General features: G+C 44.7%; 2 protein-coding genes across 8 annotated transcripts in view; one reads left to right on the forward strand and one right to left on the reverse strand.

Annotated features, from left to right (window-relative positions):
* LOC106806559 overlaps window positions 1-2,029 on the reverse strand; it is a 4,619-nt gene extending 2,590 nt beyond the window's left edge. The window contains exons 1-2 of one of the 2 annotated variants that reach the window (XR_001393561.1): window positions 1,248-2,029; window positions 143-1,109 (exon numbers count right to left, since the gene is read on the reverse strand). Coding sequence is in view for 1 of the 2 variants with exons in the window: in XM_014808548.1 (XP_014664034.1) it covers window positions 271-1,109; window positions 1,248-2,010 (1,602 nt within the window). In the remaining variant the exon portion in view is untranslated. Of the gene's footprint in view, window positions 1-6; window positions 1,110-1,247 lie in introns of those variants that run through there. The other variant, XM_014808548.1, reaches the window with a different exon arrangement.
* Window positions 2,030-2,182: 153 nt separating this feature from the next.
* LOC106806554 (formin-binding protein 4-like) lies at window positions 2,183-17,743 on the forward strand. 6 transcript variants are annotated; one of them, XM_014808537.1, is made up of 17 exons: window positions 2,183-2,356; window positions 8,397-8,534; window positions 8,763-8,893; window positions 9,062-9,176; window positions 9,472-9,679; window positions 9,906-11,122; window positions 11,165-11,406; window positions 11,561-11,657; window positions 12,008-12,057; window positions 12,185-12,289; window positions 12,643-12,776; window positions 14,290-14,521; window positions 14,886-15,168; window positions 15,355-15,587; window positions 15,814-16,257; window positions 16,506-16,660; window positions 16,855-17,743. In XM_014808537.1, exons 2-17 carry the CDS (start codon window positions 8,453-8,455, stop codon window positions 16,994-16,996), a joined length of 3,870 nt encoding a protein of 1,289 aa, XP_014664023.1. In that variant the 5' UTR covers window positions 2,183-2,356; window positions 8,397-8,452; the 3' UTR covers window positions 16,997-17,743. The 6 variants fall into 6 exon arrangements, with proteins under 6 accessions (XP_014664023.1, XP_014664024.1, XP_014664025.1 ...); XM_014808538.1 differs by having other exon boundaries at window positions 9,906-11,101; window positions 11,144-11,406; XM_014808539.1 differs by having other exon boundaries at window positions 9,906-11,059; window positions 11,144-11,406.
* Window positions 17,744-18,287: the final 544 nt, after the last annotated feature.

Below are 18,287 nucleotides of genomic sequence, written 5' to 3' on the forward strand. Positions count from 1 at the left end.
CTTCCCCGGGGAGCAGGCATCCCGAGCTGTCACCATGTCCTCCCACCTTCTCCCCGGGGAGCAGGCATCCCGAGCTGTCACCATGTCCTCCCACCTCTTCCCCGGGGAGCAGGCATCCCGAGCTGTCACCATGTCCTCCAACCTCCTCCCCGGGGAGCAGGCATCCCGAGCTGTCACGGTTTCCTCTCTTTTCTCCCCTACGCCATCCGCTTCAGCCACCCAGGGATCAAACTCTTCTTCCTCTCCGTGCACGGCCGGTCGTTAATGCCGTCACCTATCGTCCTGCGCCTGCCAGCGCCGCTCTTTCTCCTCCTCCAGCAGCCACGATGTGAGTTCGACCTGCGCATGCACGCGCCTGTGGTAGGCGACGGCCCGGCGTAGGACGTCGTCCGACATGCCGCGGATTTCGCCGGGAACGACGAGCGCCATCAGTTCCGTGTACGGCGGCGGCGGTGGAGGCGGCGGCGACCGAGCAGCCGACGGGGGAGCGTTGTGCGTGCAGCGCGGCATCACCACGCGCATGGTGGCATTGCCCACGCTACGCGCCCGCGTTAGTCTGTGCCGGTCCTCCTCTCGCACGACGACGGCGTTGGCCGACGACGTGGGGGCGTCGCCGGTCGACCGACGCTCAGCGGCTGCCGTCGCCGCTGGTTGGAGTATCACGGCTGCGAGTAGCGGTGTTCGAATCTGCCTCTCGGTAGAAGGGGAGAGCACGCTGCAGGAATTTTCCAATGATTCTAACCCATCAGACATCTCCTCTTCGTCGTCGGCTGTCGGAGCATCTCCCGCAGACGCTTGCGTATTTGTCTCCGAACGGTGGACACCAACTGACATGATCTGTCGGTCTTTGAAAACTTTTTGATCCAAGTATATCACAGATGTAGCTCGGATGGAATCATTGGTATATACGACTGATAACTTGGCTTCTTCGGAAATACGCTTCATCAGAATCCCGAGAGAATTCTTGCCAAGACAAAGGTTATGGAACCACATGGGGGATAGCTCTGTTACGCTATTCGCCTTCATTGGTTTTTGCCATAATCTGTTCAAATATGGGTTCAACTTGGACAGCAGTTTCTCAAATGACGCAACAGGGCATAAGAGGTCACCTAAAATGAGAATGGTAAGATTTTGTAACATTTTACACCTAGTTTACATTCATATAATTTGTTTCAACTGACTTGCTTTACATATTGATTTTAGAGGCAGCACTTGGATTATGAAATTGATTTTATACTACACTGTACCTCGTATCTCATACATTCGCCCTTCACTCCTGGCACCATCCGCAGTCTTGTGATTTTTGGCCAGTTTACCGACTTGCTGATAGACAAACCGCCGTCCACTAGCATCGGTACTAATTGCAAAGTGGTCTACGGTCATTTTACTGAGATTCTCTCTCCCACTTCTGCAAAGATACAGTTGTATATCAAACTGCACTTTTGTCTGGAGTCCACTGGGAGTATTTGCTGACATGCAGCTACTATGGTACAACTTCTGCAGGTCTTCTTCCGTTATTGCAGGATGATGATAAACACCTTTTCCTATTCTTTTCAAGTCTTTTATTTTGGCTTTGAAAACTACGTTGGCATCCTTGAACTCACCGTCGTCAATAATGTCCCACTTGCGTTTACATTGAAAATATCTCTGAAGTCCATATCTAATCCCAATCAAGCCATTACACTTGTATTCCTCGCTATTCTTTTTTCTCGCACACAGAAAAAATTCCTGAAGAACTGAACAGAGTTCGGTTACTTCAACAATGTTCTCCGGTAATGTTTTCGCAGTTTCTTTGCAGAAATCACGTAGCACAGATACGGCGTTTTTAATGACATTCTGAGTGTTTTGACTGTCTTTGCGTTTTACTAGATCTGACACATTGACTTCATCCACTGGTTTAAACCGTCTACGCTTTTCTTTGGGCTCAATATGCTCTTCATCATTGTTCAAAGTCTCATCATTAGCATCAAAACACTGTAAATCGAGCCCGCAGTACATCGTGGCGGCCATTGTTTACATTTGCGTTCGATTTGCTTCCCCAAGTTTAGATGGGTACCCGTCCCTTCTCGCAAGCTCGGCTTATATAGGCTTATATCGAGTTTGTGAGAAGGGACGGGTACAAGTCTACACAATGACGAGCCCGACTGCGACGCTAGATGGCAGCAGACAACACCAGCCATGATCAGGCTCAGGCATGTTTTTACCATCGTCTTAGAAATACTCAAATAGCACTAGAGGAGTATTTCTTGAGGAACTTTCGTACAGATGACTTCGTAAATGATACGCGCAACATACAGCATAAGATGTACTGTTGTATCGGCATGAATATAAGGAATATGACGTGAAATACGTGAATGTGCATTGTACTTCAACTTGTTCCGTTGTTGTAGCATTTTTGCTAGACCGAATAATTCTGTCCCAGATAACCTTTTTTATGGGTGCCAGGGTGTCACGTTCCCCCGGGTGTAGATGGAGAGTCACGTGATGTGGCTGCACTTGTGTTAGGATTAGGGTTAGGGAAATAAAGCCATGTCTAGCACGGAAGTATGACTGGAATCTTTCTTTGGGAGATTTGGACTTTGAAGCGTACGAAGTGACTAGTGCTGCCACGTAACGGCACCCTCCATCTACGCCCGGGGGAAAGTGACACCGCTTTTTTATAGGCTGTGGCTACGGGTACGGCAGCCGTTTCTTAATGTCTCGAGGCTGGAGGTACGGGAGTCCATTCGCTTTCATACTTAACGAGACAAAGATGTCGGCGGGTGGCGCCAGATTTGGAAATAACTCCTTGGGAAATAAATTCACGATTTGAGAGTTTAGATGAGCTAGCTAGAACCCTAACGCCAAAAAGGGGCTTTAACGAACGACGGCTGCCGTACCTCCTGCCACTGCGTTTTTTATATTTTGGAGAGGGTTATTGGGACAGAACGGGGTGCATTGAAATTTCGTGAGATCGCATGCAAAATGCATGCGCTGCTAATGTGGCCCGTATGCCGGTATCGGTGGGTAAAAAAGCCTATCGTTTCCTTCTACATGGCTTTACCTAACCCGACCAGGCTGTGTGACTAATGTCAATATACACAGCCTGACATCCATCCATTGGATAATCTTGTACCTCTAAAAAAACTGACGAACAATTACGTATATCTCAAATAAAATAATCATCTAAGCATTTCTGCCTTGGCTTGTATCAAGTATAACCTTCACCTTATAGTATTCCAGCATTGTTATTAAAACTAATACCTCAGTTCACTCTGCACAGTGTAAATTTCAAGAGCCGAACCTAAATTTCCGCCAACTGCCAACCGCCATGTTTCCACTGCACATGCGTTTCGATTGGAACGCGGAAAACCCGAAACGACATAACATACCATAGCGTTGCAACTCGCGTTGGCGCGAGCATAAATAAGCATCATATACTCGTATCTTACTATAATTTGGCGAATGTTGTATGTATGTTAATGAAAGGCTCCGTCAGTTTGGATCCAAATAGCGCCAAATTTACAGAAGAGATCGATGAGTACACGGGACGGGTTCTAAACTATACTCGGTTGAAAACCGTTTGTTCGGTCTTAAAAAAGACAAAAAAATCACAAAAAAGGTAAACATTTGCCTGAAAATAGGGGGCGCTGTTTTGTTTACGTTTTGTTTCAACAGGTTTCAATTTCGTGTTGTTCTGTACGTGTATCTCTGTTCTGTGTCAGTGTGTCTGAGATTTGTGTAAGCCCCATAATGTAAGTAGAAATAACCATGTAATAATGAAGTTAAATATTCAGTAGCTATTAGTCCATAGTTTCCCATATGAGATGTAGGGCCTACAAGTTGAATTTCATTAGTGCAGATTTTTTTGGAAGTCTGCAATGCTGTACAGTGTACGGGTGCCGTGGACACCGATCTGTCACAAGCGGTCCGATCACAAGCACGTAATATTACGTCGTCCGCACAGAGTGCAAACATGCGTAGAAATAAGCGATCACAACCACGCAATATTACCTGGTCCGCACACAGTGGAAACATGCGAAGCACGTAATATTACGTTTACATTATACCCATTCACATCTATCTATATTCTAACTTTGGAGTCCGTATCATCAACCAGTACATAGCTTACAATAAAACGTTTCTGTGTGGGTGTGTGTATTTCACTGTGTACTTGCCAAACAAATGGTTAATGTGTTACGTGTAAGCATGATTGCATGTATTTGTATTGACTTCTCAACCATAAAAAACAAACATGTGCAACAACTTAACTCTCCATATAACACCTTACACATAACACTACTGCACTGGTAACACATGCATCACAGTCACTCAGCCCGCGCGTAGCGCGGGTTTCAGCTAGTATATATAAATATTAAAACATTGAAAACCAGGAAACATCAATCTACAACAACTTAATAATTATCATTGCGAAGATATGTACTTGCCTTGTGTTTAGGCCTACGCACTATGGAAATCAGGTCGATTGGATTTTATCCGCACCGAACATGGCGGACATGGCGGCTCTCTGGTTGTTTTGATCCAATTCATCTCAGAAAATACGGCATAACTCGATAAATCAGTAGCGCCCAGTTACCGCGAGGAAGCCAGAGGTTTATAGATTCGTTTGAGCTATTACATGTGACGCTAGCTGTGGCGATGTTTGGATACCGAGCCAACTACACGTTTTTATGGGCAAGAATTTGAAACGGTCTCCTAAAGCCCGGCGCACACGTGGCGATTTTTATCGACAGTACCGGCGATTCTGTTGCCAGCAACAAAATCGCCGAGAAATCGCCACGTGTGCGCTGCCCGGCGTCACCGATTTTGACGCTAGAAACTCGTCGCTGGAATATCAAACATGTTTGATATTTGTTGCCCAGTCGCTGAACAATCGCTACGTGTGCGCCGCACTGGCGATGGATTCCGGCAACAGTTTTTGGATTAACCAATCAAATGCATGATTTGAAGCACGTGATCAAATATTGGCAGCGCCCGTGGTGTGGTTTGAACAGGTCACGTACAGTTCATACAGTGGTATGTCGCTGACAGACGGTTGAATTGTCGCCGGGTGGCGCACACGTGGCGATTTTTATCGACAGTACCGGCCGATAAAATCGACAGTACTGTCGATAAAAATCGCCACGTGTGCGCCGGGCTTAACCCTAGCAAAGACCGTTTCTTGGAGCTAGGCTTTACCTTGCTACTGATGTGCGTGAATATTCACTTCAATCGTTATTCACTTCTTAAAAGATTGTTTTTCAGAAACCCCGCTCCATTCCATTTTAGCAAATCACATTCGCCATTTACAAACAATTAGACCAATCAGAGCGAGCCTTACAATAGCCTGGTTTTCTCTTGTATCTGTGGCGCTGCAGGAGGGCTAGAGAACATTATTTTAGTCACATGGGTTCGTGCGTTTCGCTCTGGTTTTGCTTTTAATTTAAATTTGTATTCCGAATAATTTCTTCTAAGTAGTCGACGTAGTACCCACGTGAATAAAAATATTTCCTCTAACCCTATGGCAGCGCCACAGATACAAGACAAAACCAGGGCTATTGTAAGGCTCGCCTCTGATTGGTCTGATTGTTTGTGAATGGCGAATGCGATTTACTAAAGTGGAACTGGAATGAAGCAGGGTTTCTGAAAAACAATCTTTTAAGAAGTGAATATTCACGCACATCAGTAGCAAGGTAAAGCCATGTAGAAGGGAACGGTAGGCTTTTTTACCCGCCGATACCGGCGTACGGGCCGCATTAGCAGCGCATGCATTTTGCATGCGATCTCACGAAATTTCAATGCACCCCGTTCTGTCCCAGTATAACGCATCGAAAATATAAAACGTTATCTGGGACAGAATTATTCGGTCTACATTTTTGCGTACTACCAGCTGAGGCATTGGGCCCTAGCCTAACGCAAAATCAATTTGGAACTGCATTACGACTCACTTACAGATTTATATTAATTTAAAATAATTAATCCAGCTAAACCTTGCAATTACTGTAGTATTCGTCTAGTACTATGTATATCTGTCAAGATTATGTATAAATCTGTTCGATTTGTTTCGATATGTTGATCAGAATAGTCATAACAAACCGCTATCGGCTGTGTAATGTCTGGCTAATTGTCTGGCCCCAGTAATTTCTGCATAGGTGTAAAGTTATTGGGTAAAATTGCAAAGTTAATCTATTTTTTACTTCATTGTTTTAGTCTAACATTAAAATTTAAAGCACTGTCACTTTAGGATATTAATTAAGTTTGTTGGAGGTCAGTGATTGAAGTAGGTTGTTTGAAGGATCTAACACACAACCAACTATGCCAACTCCACATTCTACCAATGAAGCATTCCATGCAGAAACGACAGGGCTTAATGAAAGAATAATAGTGGGATGAAAAAAGCACATTAAAGTTATTATTTGGAACATAATCTCGTGTTTTCCCCACTTTTACGACACACGTATGTTTGCATGCTGTTACTATACATGTGGCTTGAGTAACAGCAATTGTTTAGAGTAACAATAAAATGTCTTACAACCTTCATATTCACTAACATATGCACGATTCAAATTTTGATTACTCGTTTTAATTACTTCCGCCATTTTTTGCGAATCTCGGATCCAGCTAATAGCGCCAGCTATCGGCCAATTTCAAAAGATAAACTGAGTCGACAACTCGTAATAGCAGAATCAGATGCCCCTTTGTTTGCAGTTTTAGTGCACCAACAATTGACAAGTTTACCCATTCTGACTAAAGGGTGGCTTATGTCGGGCTTGCGAGCCGACTCGACTGGAAGCAACTGGAAGCGATCGGCAGCAACTAGTTGCGTCCAGTTGCCCACTGTTCTATTCCGAGCAACTAGTGGCGGCCAGTCGCAGGCAGTCGCGTCGCAGTCGACCGACCTAAGCACTGCAGTCGCAGTGAATTGCAGCCAGTTGCTTCCAGTCGAGTCGGGTCGCAAGCCCGACATAAGCCCCCCTTAAAGGCATAATAGGCCCATCGATTATGCAATTTTAACAAATGCTAGAGTGACTGGCACCTTGTGTAGTTAATAAGTACATTACCTTATAGCCAAACGCGTATTAGTTTGTCCAATATCACTGCTGGTTACTAAGAAATGTCTAATTGAAATCTGCAGTCCACGAAATCAGTTGACTGACTTGTTTACAGTTTCGAAACCGCATACTTCGAAACGGGTGTGATACAGATTTATAGTCCACCGGACATTTTCGCACGCATGCAAAAACGCACGCACGCATGCATTTTCGCTCGGCCGTACGCAATGCTAGCGATAGTACAGTACCGTAACTGTATACGTAACAGTAGCTCTGATTGTAATGAACGTGGAATCCACGTACGAATCACGGACGCTCGTGATAATGAAGTAGGCCGTGTTGGGGGCCAACGCTATGGGAGGATCGCGGACTAACCACGGCCACAGACTAAACATGGAAAGCAGACGGCACTACGCGTATTTACGTATATTGGTCAAACGAATACACCTGTCTGAAATTGAAGACATGTGGGTACCCGTTCATTAGCACCCACGATTATTTACTTGTGCCTCAATACCGAGAATACACCCAGAGATACATTAATTCTACTAGCTCATTAGTCGTATATAAGAATCCCGGGACAAACCATTTTCTGCTAAACACCCGCAGCAACATGTGACGTTGCCTAACCGAATTCGAGGCTATTTTGCTTGGCAACCAATTTAGCGTTGGCGCCAGATTACCAGATTTACGGATTTCAATTAGACATTTCTTAGTAATTAGCAGTGATATTGGACAAACTAATACGCGTTTGACTATAAGGTAATGTACTTATTAACTACAGAAGGTGCCAGTTACTGTAGCATTCGTCAACTTTGTATAATCAATGGGCCTATTATGCCTTTAAGGCATCATTTGTAATTTGATTCTCTCTATAATTAAAAGTACTATGGTGTTACCATGTATTCAAATCGAATTTTCTATGCTATATAATAAGTTAATAACTGCATAAATTTTTAGTGTTTTCCAAGTTAGTGTAATCAGTGATATATCTGCTCTGAAGTGATACTATATTTCACTATATTTTTTTCGGATTGAGCATTTCTGAGCAGTAATCTCGCAATAAACCATTTTAAGTAGGTTGTATGAGTAATGTAACATTACCATATTTTTGTGCCGCTTCCCCCCAATTTTGCGAAAATGAGACCTGGGGTACCAAAGGCTTGGATACAGTAATGTAATTACTTTATTGCATCTAGACAGCCTACAAACTATAATTATTAGGTACCCAGGTATGCTATAAATAAGGAAAGTGTGCAGAAAATTAATATCACAGGTTCCTTGTCAGGTTTGAATCGTGCAGTGTAATTATTGTCATAGCAACTAGCAAGTCTATATCTCAACAATGATTCTATTTTATTTCAGGTGCATTGCATAGCAACATTCGAATGTGCCAACTGTGGATTTGATAGATTCACATCATGGGCAAGAAACGAGATAAAATGCAGTTTGGCAGGAGGCGGAGGGTTCTTCAACTGGACCAGGATGTATTTAGGGAGGAAGGTAGGCATTTTTAATTTTTTGCCGTGTAGTCATAATATCTTATTTGTAGTTTTATTATGAATTTCCTAGCAAAATTGTCAGTGATCCAGAATTTAATTAGGTAAGTCGCTATTTTTCGAACAGCACGATAAGATGTTTTACCACCTAAACTTCTTGACATCATTTTGGAAAACTATATTCTTTAATTAAGTAGAATAATATTAATATTTACAATCATTGCTCTTCCAGAGAGAAACACACCAGAGACAACATTTCGTGCACAGGATCAACCACAGTCCATGTTTGATCCAGTACAGAGGAGTGAACGTGTGGTAACACCAGCAAAACCTGAGGATGAAGAGATGTTTAAATTTCTACAGGTGCACATGGGGTTCTACTCTAGTATTCCTCACTGTTGTTTAATTTCATTGAATAAAAGGCCGCAATTATCGCACCAAATTTGCTATTATCAGCTATGTTGTCGTTATTGATTGGATAGCCTGTTTTATTTGTAGATATTTTATATATTTTTTGGCATCATTTTTTAGGAGATACAATCGTTAGATGCAGAAGAGGTTGCAGGTAGTGTAGCATCAAGTACCATAGAAAGTGAAAGCAGCATGGACAGCATGGACAATAAACTTCAACCAAATCATGACACCGGTAAAATTATAAAATTCTTGTGTATTGGGCTTAAAGATTCCAACGTATTACTAGCAGTTCTCAAAACAACTAATGGTGATTGAATGACTGTTTTGTCACAGTCTATTTACTGTTGTTAACTTATTACCAGGGGTGACTAATGACAGATCTGTTATTGTTCAGTTATGTTATTACTAATCTTGTATTCCTTGTAATCTATTGAGAGTAACATTCCCTAATATATTTTTAATGTTTTCACTATTTTCACTGATTCAACATTGATGTCTCACGTACGTTTATTTATCGCTCGTTTCAGTGGCAGCAGCCGGAAACAGCACAGAGTCTACCAGCCACGTGTCAACGATGGAGTGGAAGCAGATATGGGATGACAACGTATGCTATTACTACTACTGGAACACGGTGACAAACGCTGTCACCTGGGAGATGCCGGAAGATTACGCGAGGCACCTAGAAGCCTTTGGTTACGATGCGGAGGGCAATACGGCAACGACTACAACAGCAAAGTGAGTATCTCACTGTAGTTAGAAAGACACAGTAGTTACGAAGACAGTTGTGTATGCAGGTTGTCCGTGAATGTGGTTTGTGACATGTGGTGCCCCATTGCATGAAACGTTCTATCTAGTTATGACTGCCATAAGATGTCAGAACTTTTGCGCAATATTTCCTGTCACAACATGCTAGAGTGGTCCCTGCCGAGACGTTCCTACTATAACCCGTATCTCTCCCCAGGGAGGAACTGGTGCCTTTAACTGGTGGCGCAGTTAAGGCCACCTTGGACATTGACAACACAGCGGGGACCGCTGTGCCAGCAAGCGAGTTGGCACAGCCACTAGACATAATAGCGCCACCACCTCCGCCGCCTCCCGAAGATGACAACGAGACAGCCGAGCAGTCCGCAGCTCTGGTTGTGGACTCTTACCGTTCCCCGTACCGTGAGCCGAACCTCGCTGTGGGGCCGCAATCTCCAAAGCAGTCGGGTTCGTCGACGATGGAGGTGGTAGGGGCCAAGCGTCCGCTCACGCTGCCTGCCTGCAAGAAGACGAATATCAAGCGTCTGAAGCGGCATTGCCAGCAGGAGGAGGAGGAGCCGATTGGCGCACTAGAGAAGGTGTTTCGTGGCGAGGCCAACACCTCCTCCCTCGACTCGCTCTCCCTGCCCAAGCTGCAGGTGAAGTGGAAGACGGAGGAGCGGACGGCGGCGCAGAAGCGAAAGCTGGCGGCGTTTATCGAGTCTCAGCGCTCTCACGCTGACACTGACCCCGCGTCAGAGTGCGCAGATGGCCGCACAAAGGATGAAGGTCAGGCAAGATCCACGAGCGTGATCTTACCAATAAGGGAAGCGCATTCGCTTAAATCTCCGACAGGTGCTAACGTCGATGCGAGGCTGGGTGATGAGTCAGATCAACAATCTTCTGTTGAGGAGCGTGAGTGCGTGGAGACGTCGCTACCCTTGGGTAGAGTCCCAGTACTTTCGCCTGATGAATATGATGTTTCGGCACACCTGCCAACTTCTGCACAGTTATCTGACTCGAATTTCCCATTTAAAAGCCCACACACGGCGGTGGATGGTTCTGTGGTGCCAGTGGAAGGTCCTCAGTTACCAGTGGAGGGACCCCAATTGCCAGTGGTAGGTCCGCAGTTACCAGTGGAGGGACCCCAATTGCCAGTGGTAGGTCCGCAGTTACCAGTGGAGGGACCCCAATTGCCAGTGGTAGGTCCGCAGTTACCAGTGGAGGGACCCCAATTGCCAGTGGTAGGTCCTCAGTTACCAGTGGATGGACCCCAATTGCCAGTGGTAGGTCATCAGTTGCCAGCGGAGGGACCGCAATTGCCAGTGATAGGTCCGCAGTTACCAGTGGAGGGACCCCAATTGCCAGTGATAGGTCCTCAGTTGCCAGTGGAGGGACCCCAATTGCCAGTGATAGGTCCTCATTTGTCAGTCGAAGGCCCCCAATTGCCAGTGATAGGTCCTCATTTGTCAGTCGAAGGCCCCCAATTGCCAGTGCAAGAAGGATCAGAGTTGGCAGTGGAAGGTCCTGAGTTACCACCGAAAGAGGCAGACGAACCAACTGATAATGACAGTCATCTCACCCTTGATCATGGCTCACGTTCATCGTCAGCTAGTCCTGATGAGAATGATGATGATATCAACGGCAAACCACTGCTTTCTGATGACGATGAGGATGGATTTGGAGAGGAGGAACTAGAGCGACAATTGATAGAAAACTTGGTAGGTATCTGTTCTTTCGGCCGTCTTCTGAAAAATTTATTTGTGTTGTAAATTTGTTTTTGAATGTGTTAATTCGAATGTTCGTTGGTTAATTTCACAAGCCTTTCTTGCATAAGTTAAATAAATAATTAGTTGACTGTTGCTACTATTTCAGCATGTACTACAGAAACTAGAACAAGAAGAGAAGATCAAAGGCACATCAACTGAGAAGGAGGACGGTGGCAGAGAATCTGAGGAGAAACCTGCCCCAGGTACCTGGCTACACTCAAGAGACCATGTTTTAGCCATATTAAAAACGTCTCAGATTTCATCATGCAATTTTCATGATTGCCTATCCGTTCTTGGAGTATCTTTTACGGGTCTGACACACAATGAAAGCACGGTATTTCTTTGCCAGATAATTAATGTTTAGTAATAATATATTCTCTGTGCCATATTTTCCGTTAAACACCTCAAACAGTTCTGGTCACATCCAAGTTTTTGATCTGTTCACTACATAAAGTCGAGTACATGTTGTGTTAATAAAGATGTAGCATCTATGTTTGTTTGAATTGTCTTACAACTGTTTTTCTGTATGTGATCTCTTCATATATTAATATAGCAACGACTGAGCAAGCATTGACAGAAGAAGATCACATTGATGACATAAAGGTAATCATGAATGGCATTTACAGATACCCTATCAAATAATAGGGTCATATAAAATATTGTGGCCTTAAAATTCGTACGTACACACATTCCGTTTGATTTTCTAATGCCTATATGTTATATATTTTAGGTTGAAGTTGCAGACTTGTCAAGCACTATCACAAGTAAACTGGAATTCTTGGAGATTTCTACGCAGGGACTAACCCAGCTACAGATCCTCCTTATTCAAACTCAGGTGTGCTTTTTAGCATGGATCCGTCATAATAATTTAACTTATGCGTACACTGCATCTGATATGCTCTTACAATATGACAAGTGCTGTTGTTGTCAGAACAGACTGCTGATTTGCTGGAATACCTGTGTTATAATAATAATTATAATAATTTATAGTGGTGCCTAATGTAACAGATTACGTAGACCACACTTAGTTTTACCTCTGACCGGACAGAGCTTTAGTAACATTTTGTGATGATGTCTTATTCCCTGATTCCATGTTTAACATTCTGTATTTGCATGTTTCATGCTTTAATATTCCATGTTATCCTGTGTTTTAATGTTCCATGTTGTTCAATGTATGTGATGTTTCAGGCACGGTTGCAGGACTGGCGGGAGGGTGGCCTGAAAACGGCTCACTTCTGGTGTCGTTTACAAGACGCCAGCCAGCAGCTAGAGCAGTACGAACAGTTGGCGGCGCCCCCTGGCTGGTCGTGCCACTGGGACAGGTACGTTGACTTCCTTTACGTTTTGCTTTCGTTTACCGTGTGCTCTTCAACCTTTGCCGTCGACACGAGAAGTGATAGCAGCAGCAGGTTGTGTTCGGCCGTGGTTCGTTGTCATGGACACCGCGTCGAGGCGACTGCGTATGAAGCGAGAGCGCATGCAGCATAGCCTTGGTTGCCGCGCAATTCCGTGTATCAGTCGTCGATGACGTCAAGGTCAAGGATACGGTCAACAGGAGCGGTCAGCGAGGCGTAGTGAGGCCCAGCGAGAAACCATCGCCATGGAAACGTTAGGCTCCGATGATGAATCAAGGGTCGGTGTGACGTCCCGCCGATTGTAAGCGATTGCGAATTGGACGTGTGTCGTGACTGAGTAGCATGGGAAGCTCCAGTGAATGGATTTCTTGAGGCTGTGACCGGTCGACACCCAGACACTGCGTCGCGAGACTGGATGAAGCATATAGCTCTGAGGTTGGCATCAATAGTAGGTGTTTGAGCAGCATAACCTGGATTTTGCAAGGTCAGACCGGGCGGATAGCAGGAAGTCTGGCATTCCAGAGGTAGATGTTGGTAAGAGTATGTTGGCATTCTGTATTTTGTTCATATGCATAAGTTATATTATTAACTACTGAAGTTATATGGGAATGTAAAGTTATTTTAAGGATAGGTTCTAAATTTTGTGGGTATATAAGTGTGTTTGGCATGGGAAATTTGTTAGGGCACGATTTACATGACTTAGCCATGGGGAGGGGGTTGCTACACCATAGGGAATAGCATGATGAATAGGGTGGGTGGCACTTTAATTTTTAATTTAACTCAACAGGCACGTCGATATGTCTAGATGGAGGTGGCACCGCTGGGCAAGTTTTGGCAGAGCAGGAGCATTTCGGCAGCAGCCACATATGCTGTAACCTGATGCCTCTGTGTGATAGCGTGCAGCCACAGCCGTGCGCTTGTTGGCCGGAGTGTAGGCGCGCATACAAAGGCGACAATCTCTCCTCCCTCAGAGTCCACTGTCCACTACCCCTTGCAGCAGACCACCCTGAATGTATATAGTAGATAAGGGGAACAGAATAGACAGAGTTTAGTAGATTCATGGAAATTCAATGCGATTAAGATGTTTAATTGAGTAACTTCAACTTGCTAGCAGGAATTATTTCAGTTTGATTGAATCCGGATAAGTTTATCAGCGCAGAGAGTCTAGCAATAAGTTATGCAGTAGAGTTTCCACGATTACAGATGCACCCATATTGTTTGTCATTTGATGATTTTAAATACAGTGTGCGTAAGATGGTTGTACATGAGGGCCATACCTGGTGATCAGCTCTGGTTAGAAAAGGTGTGATTACTATGCACGTTTCAAACGTGGTTGAGGGAACATCAAGTATATTCTCTGCAAACTTCAAGTTTGTCCCCTTCTGCCATTGTAGCCGTCGCTGCCACCCACGAAACTCAATGACCGGCTGACATCTTCCACGCAGAATCTCTCATCTCTGAACCTCTTTCCTTTTCGCAGGATTTACAAACGCTATTTCTATGTGAACGAGATCACGGGCGAGTCACAGTGGGTTTACCCATGCCTCGACGACGACGACGACGACGTCAGTACAGAGCACGCGACTACGAAAGAACCAGTGATGCCACCTGCCGAGAACACAGAACCGTTGATGCCTGAGCAATCGTCGTCACGCAACGAGGGAGAGGCAGTGAGTGCAGGAGCACAGAAAGAGGACGCCGACGTTCAACAGGTAAATCTAGCTAATTGACTCATCCGGCACAGAGTGACGGCCGGCTCTAGCAAATGGAGTTGCGATCAAACTTACTAAAAACATTGTTCTGTAACAAAGTGCCACATCACAAACATTTGGCGTGCGCGCAACCCCACGTATGAATCAGCTAGACTGACCTAGCAGCGATAGGTGCAACCTGCATACGAACCTGCAAGTGCAGTATATAGTTATCTCATTCTCTATGGCTAGGTGAGTTCCGCGCGTAGATTCCACGTTGATCTGGGCGTAGGAGTTCGAGTAAGCATACAGCTGTGTGTGAGTCACAACATTACGACAAGTGGCTTTATCTGCCCTCTGTGCCCATCGGTTGTGTCGCTGTCAGGTGTGCACTTTGCGGGCGAGCGGACGAGAATGCGAGAGTCCACTCACGAGCGATGAAGACTCTCTCGACGGTCAGCCGCTGCAAGAGGAAGCGTCAGCTCCCGGCGACGGGGAGCATGAGAGGAAGCCTGCGAGTGAGGAAGCGGTCGTCTCCATAGCAACGGTGAAGCCCGAGGCAGAATCAGTGAAAGAGGCAGAGTTGAACTCGAGAGCTGTCGAGGCAACTTCTTTTGTGCAACCAAGCGATGAGAGCAACGACTACAATGATGAACCTCTTCCACCCGGTGACTATAATCAGCAACGTTTACACCTTGTGCATGTGTGCGTTCGACGTAGTGTTTTAGGATGCTACAAAAGGAGTTAAATTTGTCGGCTGTGGATTGAAAAGTGCGGGAAATCGTAGCTGTCTTCATGCCAGTAATCTAGACGTACACGTATTAATACGTATTTGTGTTATACTATAACTGCAGGGACAGAGCCGGTTGCACTGAGACCTCTGGTACCGTACGGTGTTGATGCATCGATGGACGACTCTGAACCACCACCACCCCCACTCTCACCACCAAGTGTCCCACCCCCTCCTCCCGATGATCCCATCCCTCCTCCCCCACCCGAGCCAGCGATGCCACGCTCCCCACCCCCACCACCGCCCCCGGACGATGGTGGAGAGTTTTCAGATGGTATCGATATGGAAATTGACGAGGCAAGTTCTTTTTATTGTATCGTAGCTCATGGAACATTAAACTATGTATCATAGCATAATGCATTGTATATGGTATTGTAGTTGCTGAGCAAATAATCTGTAATACAAAGCATTGTTGTGCAGTATAATATACGTTATGAATTATTATTATGAATTAAGTATTATATTACGAATACAGCATATTATGTATAGGACTTCTTTGCCATTTTCTACTTCATCCTTTCAGAGTTCTGATGAGGAACACAACAGGATACAGACGGGAATGCCCCCGCTTCCTCCTCCTCCATTGCCCTCATTCTCATCTGAGTCATTCAGTGTGCAACCCCCTGCACCTCCCATCTCCTTATCAGCTCAACCACAATTGCTACCGTCGTCACTACTCCAGGAGTTTCCAAAAGCCCATCTCCAAACATCTATTTCAGAACCACACATAGCAGCAGCACCAACCATAATTTGTCCGCCCAAACCCCCGGCCACGCCCTACATATCAGTTCTGCCCGTGGTCAGCAAGCCACCAGAGCTTCATTTCGGAGCGGCGTCATCTGCTGGTAATCTTCCCGCTGAGCCGCCGCCGTTAACTGCTACAGAGGCATTGACCAGTAGTGGCAAACCGTCGGTGTTGACACTTGGGCAGACAGGGAAGTCCACGAAAGAGAGGAAGAAAAAGAAGGTATACTGTTGTAGTTGCGAGGGGAAAAAATTTCTGGCAGAAAGCGTGTGACACCGTTTTTTGTTGTTGTTAACTATGTGTTTACTCACTTCCTTTGCCTGTGTCTAACCTAAAACTGCTGTTGATTCACAGAGTCATTACTTTACACACACTTTGTAGTCTATTGTCTGCTTCTGATATGAAAAAAATATCACTCCCCCAATTACATCGCTAGTCTTGCCATTGTATGTCTATCTGATACGCTCTAGGCAAAGACCGAGAAGTCTTTGAAGAAGAAGGGTCTGTCACAGCTAGTGCAGAAGTGGCAGAAGGTGCGAGAAGAAGAAGGCGAATCTAGTGAAGAGGAAGATGCAAACCCGGTTCAAAAGTGGATAGAAGACTGGAAGAAAAAACAGTTAGCAAGGTAAAAGAGAAAAGGCGGAGGGCAGTTGACACTGTACTTATATATATGTTTGAAATCAATATATATATCACTATATAACTTCTTCTAAAATCGATCAGGAAATATATTGTTGCATCTTTTTAGTTATTTTGGGAGCCAAGTGTTTCGATAATATTCAACAATTGTTAGTAACAATAAAATATCTACATTTGCAGCGGAGAAGCAGAGAACAACCCTAACTTTGAGGCAGTTGGCATGGATTGGAAAGAGAGAGTGCGGTTAGCACAGTCAAAAGCAAACACGACGTCCGATGACAAGCCTAATCTGTTGGCACTTGCACTGCAGCAGAAGAAGTAGTGCTGTATACTGTGTGGGTCGGTGAAACCTCTGTGGTCAAGTCAGGGACAGTCGACGCACCGACTCCACTGTAAAGACTGTGCCGGCACGTCAAGGGCAATGTCATCTTGCTTTATCGCGCATTTATGTATATTTGAGTACATAGACATCAGATCTTTTTGGGTGGTGTTACATGATGGTCTTGGCATGATGTGGCCCAGGTGTCAGACAGCAATTTCTGGCATTACTAACTGCGAGATCCTTAGCTATTGGATCGCGTTACATGTATTTATATATTAATGTCGTAATAGTGACAACAAAACACCCAACAAGATAGCGACTGCTTTCCGTGTACCTCCAGTCCAAACTAGTTCTATCGATTGGTTAGACTAGCCAGCAGCTTTTAGAAATACATCAGGAGCACTGTGACAGTTATCTAACAGAAGTGTGGAAGCCCCGGTTGGTATTCGTAATTCTTCAGCACAGGTAGTTTGCCATTTAATCAGCCTTATGATAGATGTACGGAAAGCTTGAATTGTATTGCTCGTAAAATTTTGATGGCAATCTGTACATAGTTTTTGCCATGTTAAAGTAAATGACACGTACTTTTATTTGACGTATTTGATTTTGTGTATTATCTACAATGATTAAGGCACTATCTGGGAATAAGAAATCCATTAATTTATTCTGTACTGGTAGTGCAAGCTTGTAAAAAACCATAGCAATGCAAAATAAGCACATAATAACATCAATCAGTTTTCCAATTTATTTTTATTTTACACTGGCAACGTCAATAACGCATTGCCCCACATTGTAATCGACTGTAGAACACGAATGGCTACCACCTCATAATTTTCGAATTGGTTGCACTTCTCCTTGCGAGATTGCAAATGATTGCAATGGACGACATTGCAGTACTGTGCTACAAAACACGAACAATGCAACAATCTATATATTGCGGTGGTGGAGAGGCGGGGTCCTGGCGCAAGTTGAGACTGCTCCAAAACAGATTCATATACAGCCTCCACATAATCGAAGGACCACACGGTCCACCTGTCGCGTATACCTTACTCTTATGTGAGATGCTGGAAAAGGTGATTGCCATGAGACAGTGTTTAATATGTACATTAACTTGCACGCTCCCCCCCCTCCATCTGCCTCTGTGTGGCATCAAGTATCGATAAGCATTAATTTATCCCAGCACAATGTACTCTCAACCGCTTCACATCGATAGCTTGATAACATATGGTTACTCTTCTAGCAGTTCTAAAGTGCTACTGTCTAGAGTCTAGACCAAATATACATCGAGGCA

The sequence above is a fragment of the Priapulus caudatus genome, unplaced genomic scaffold (assembly GCF_000485595.1).
Source record: "Priapulus caudatus unplaced genomic scaffold, Priapulus_caudatus-5.0.1 Scaffold167, whole genome shotgun sequence".
NCBI classification, from domain to species: Eukaryota; Metazoa; Priapulida; class Priapulimorpha; order Priapulimorphida; family Priapulidae; genus Priapulus; species Priapulus caudatus.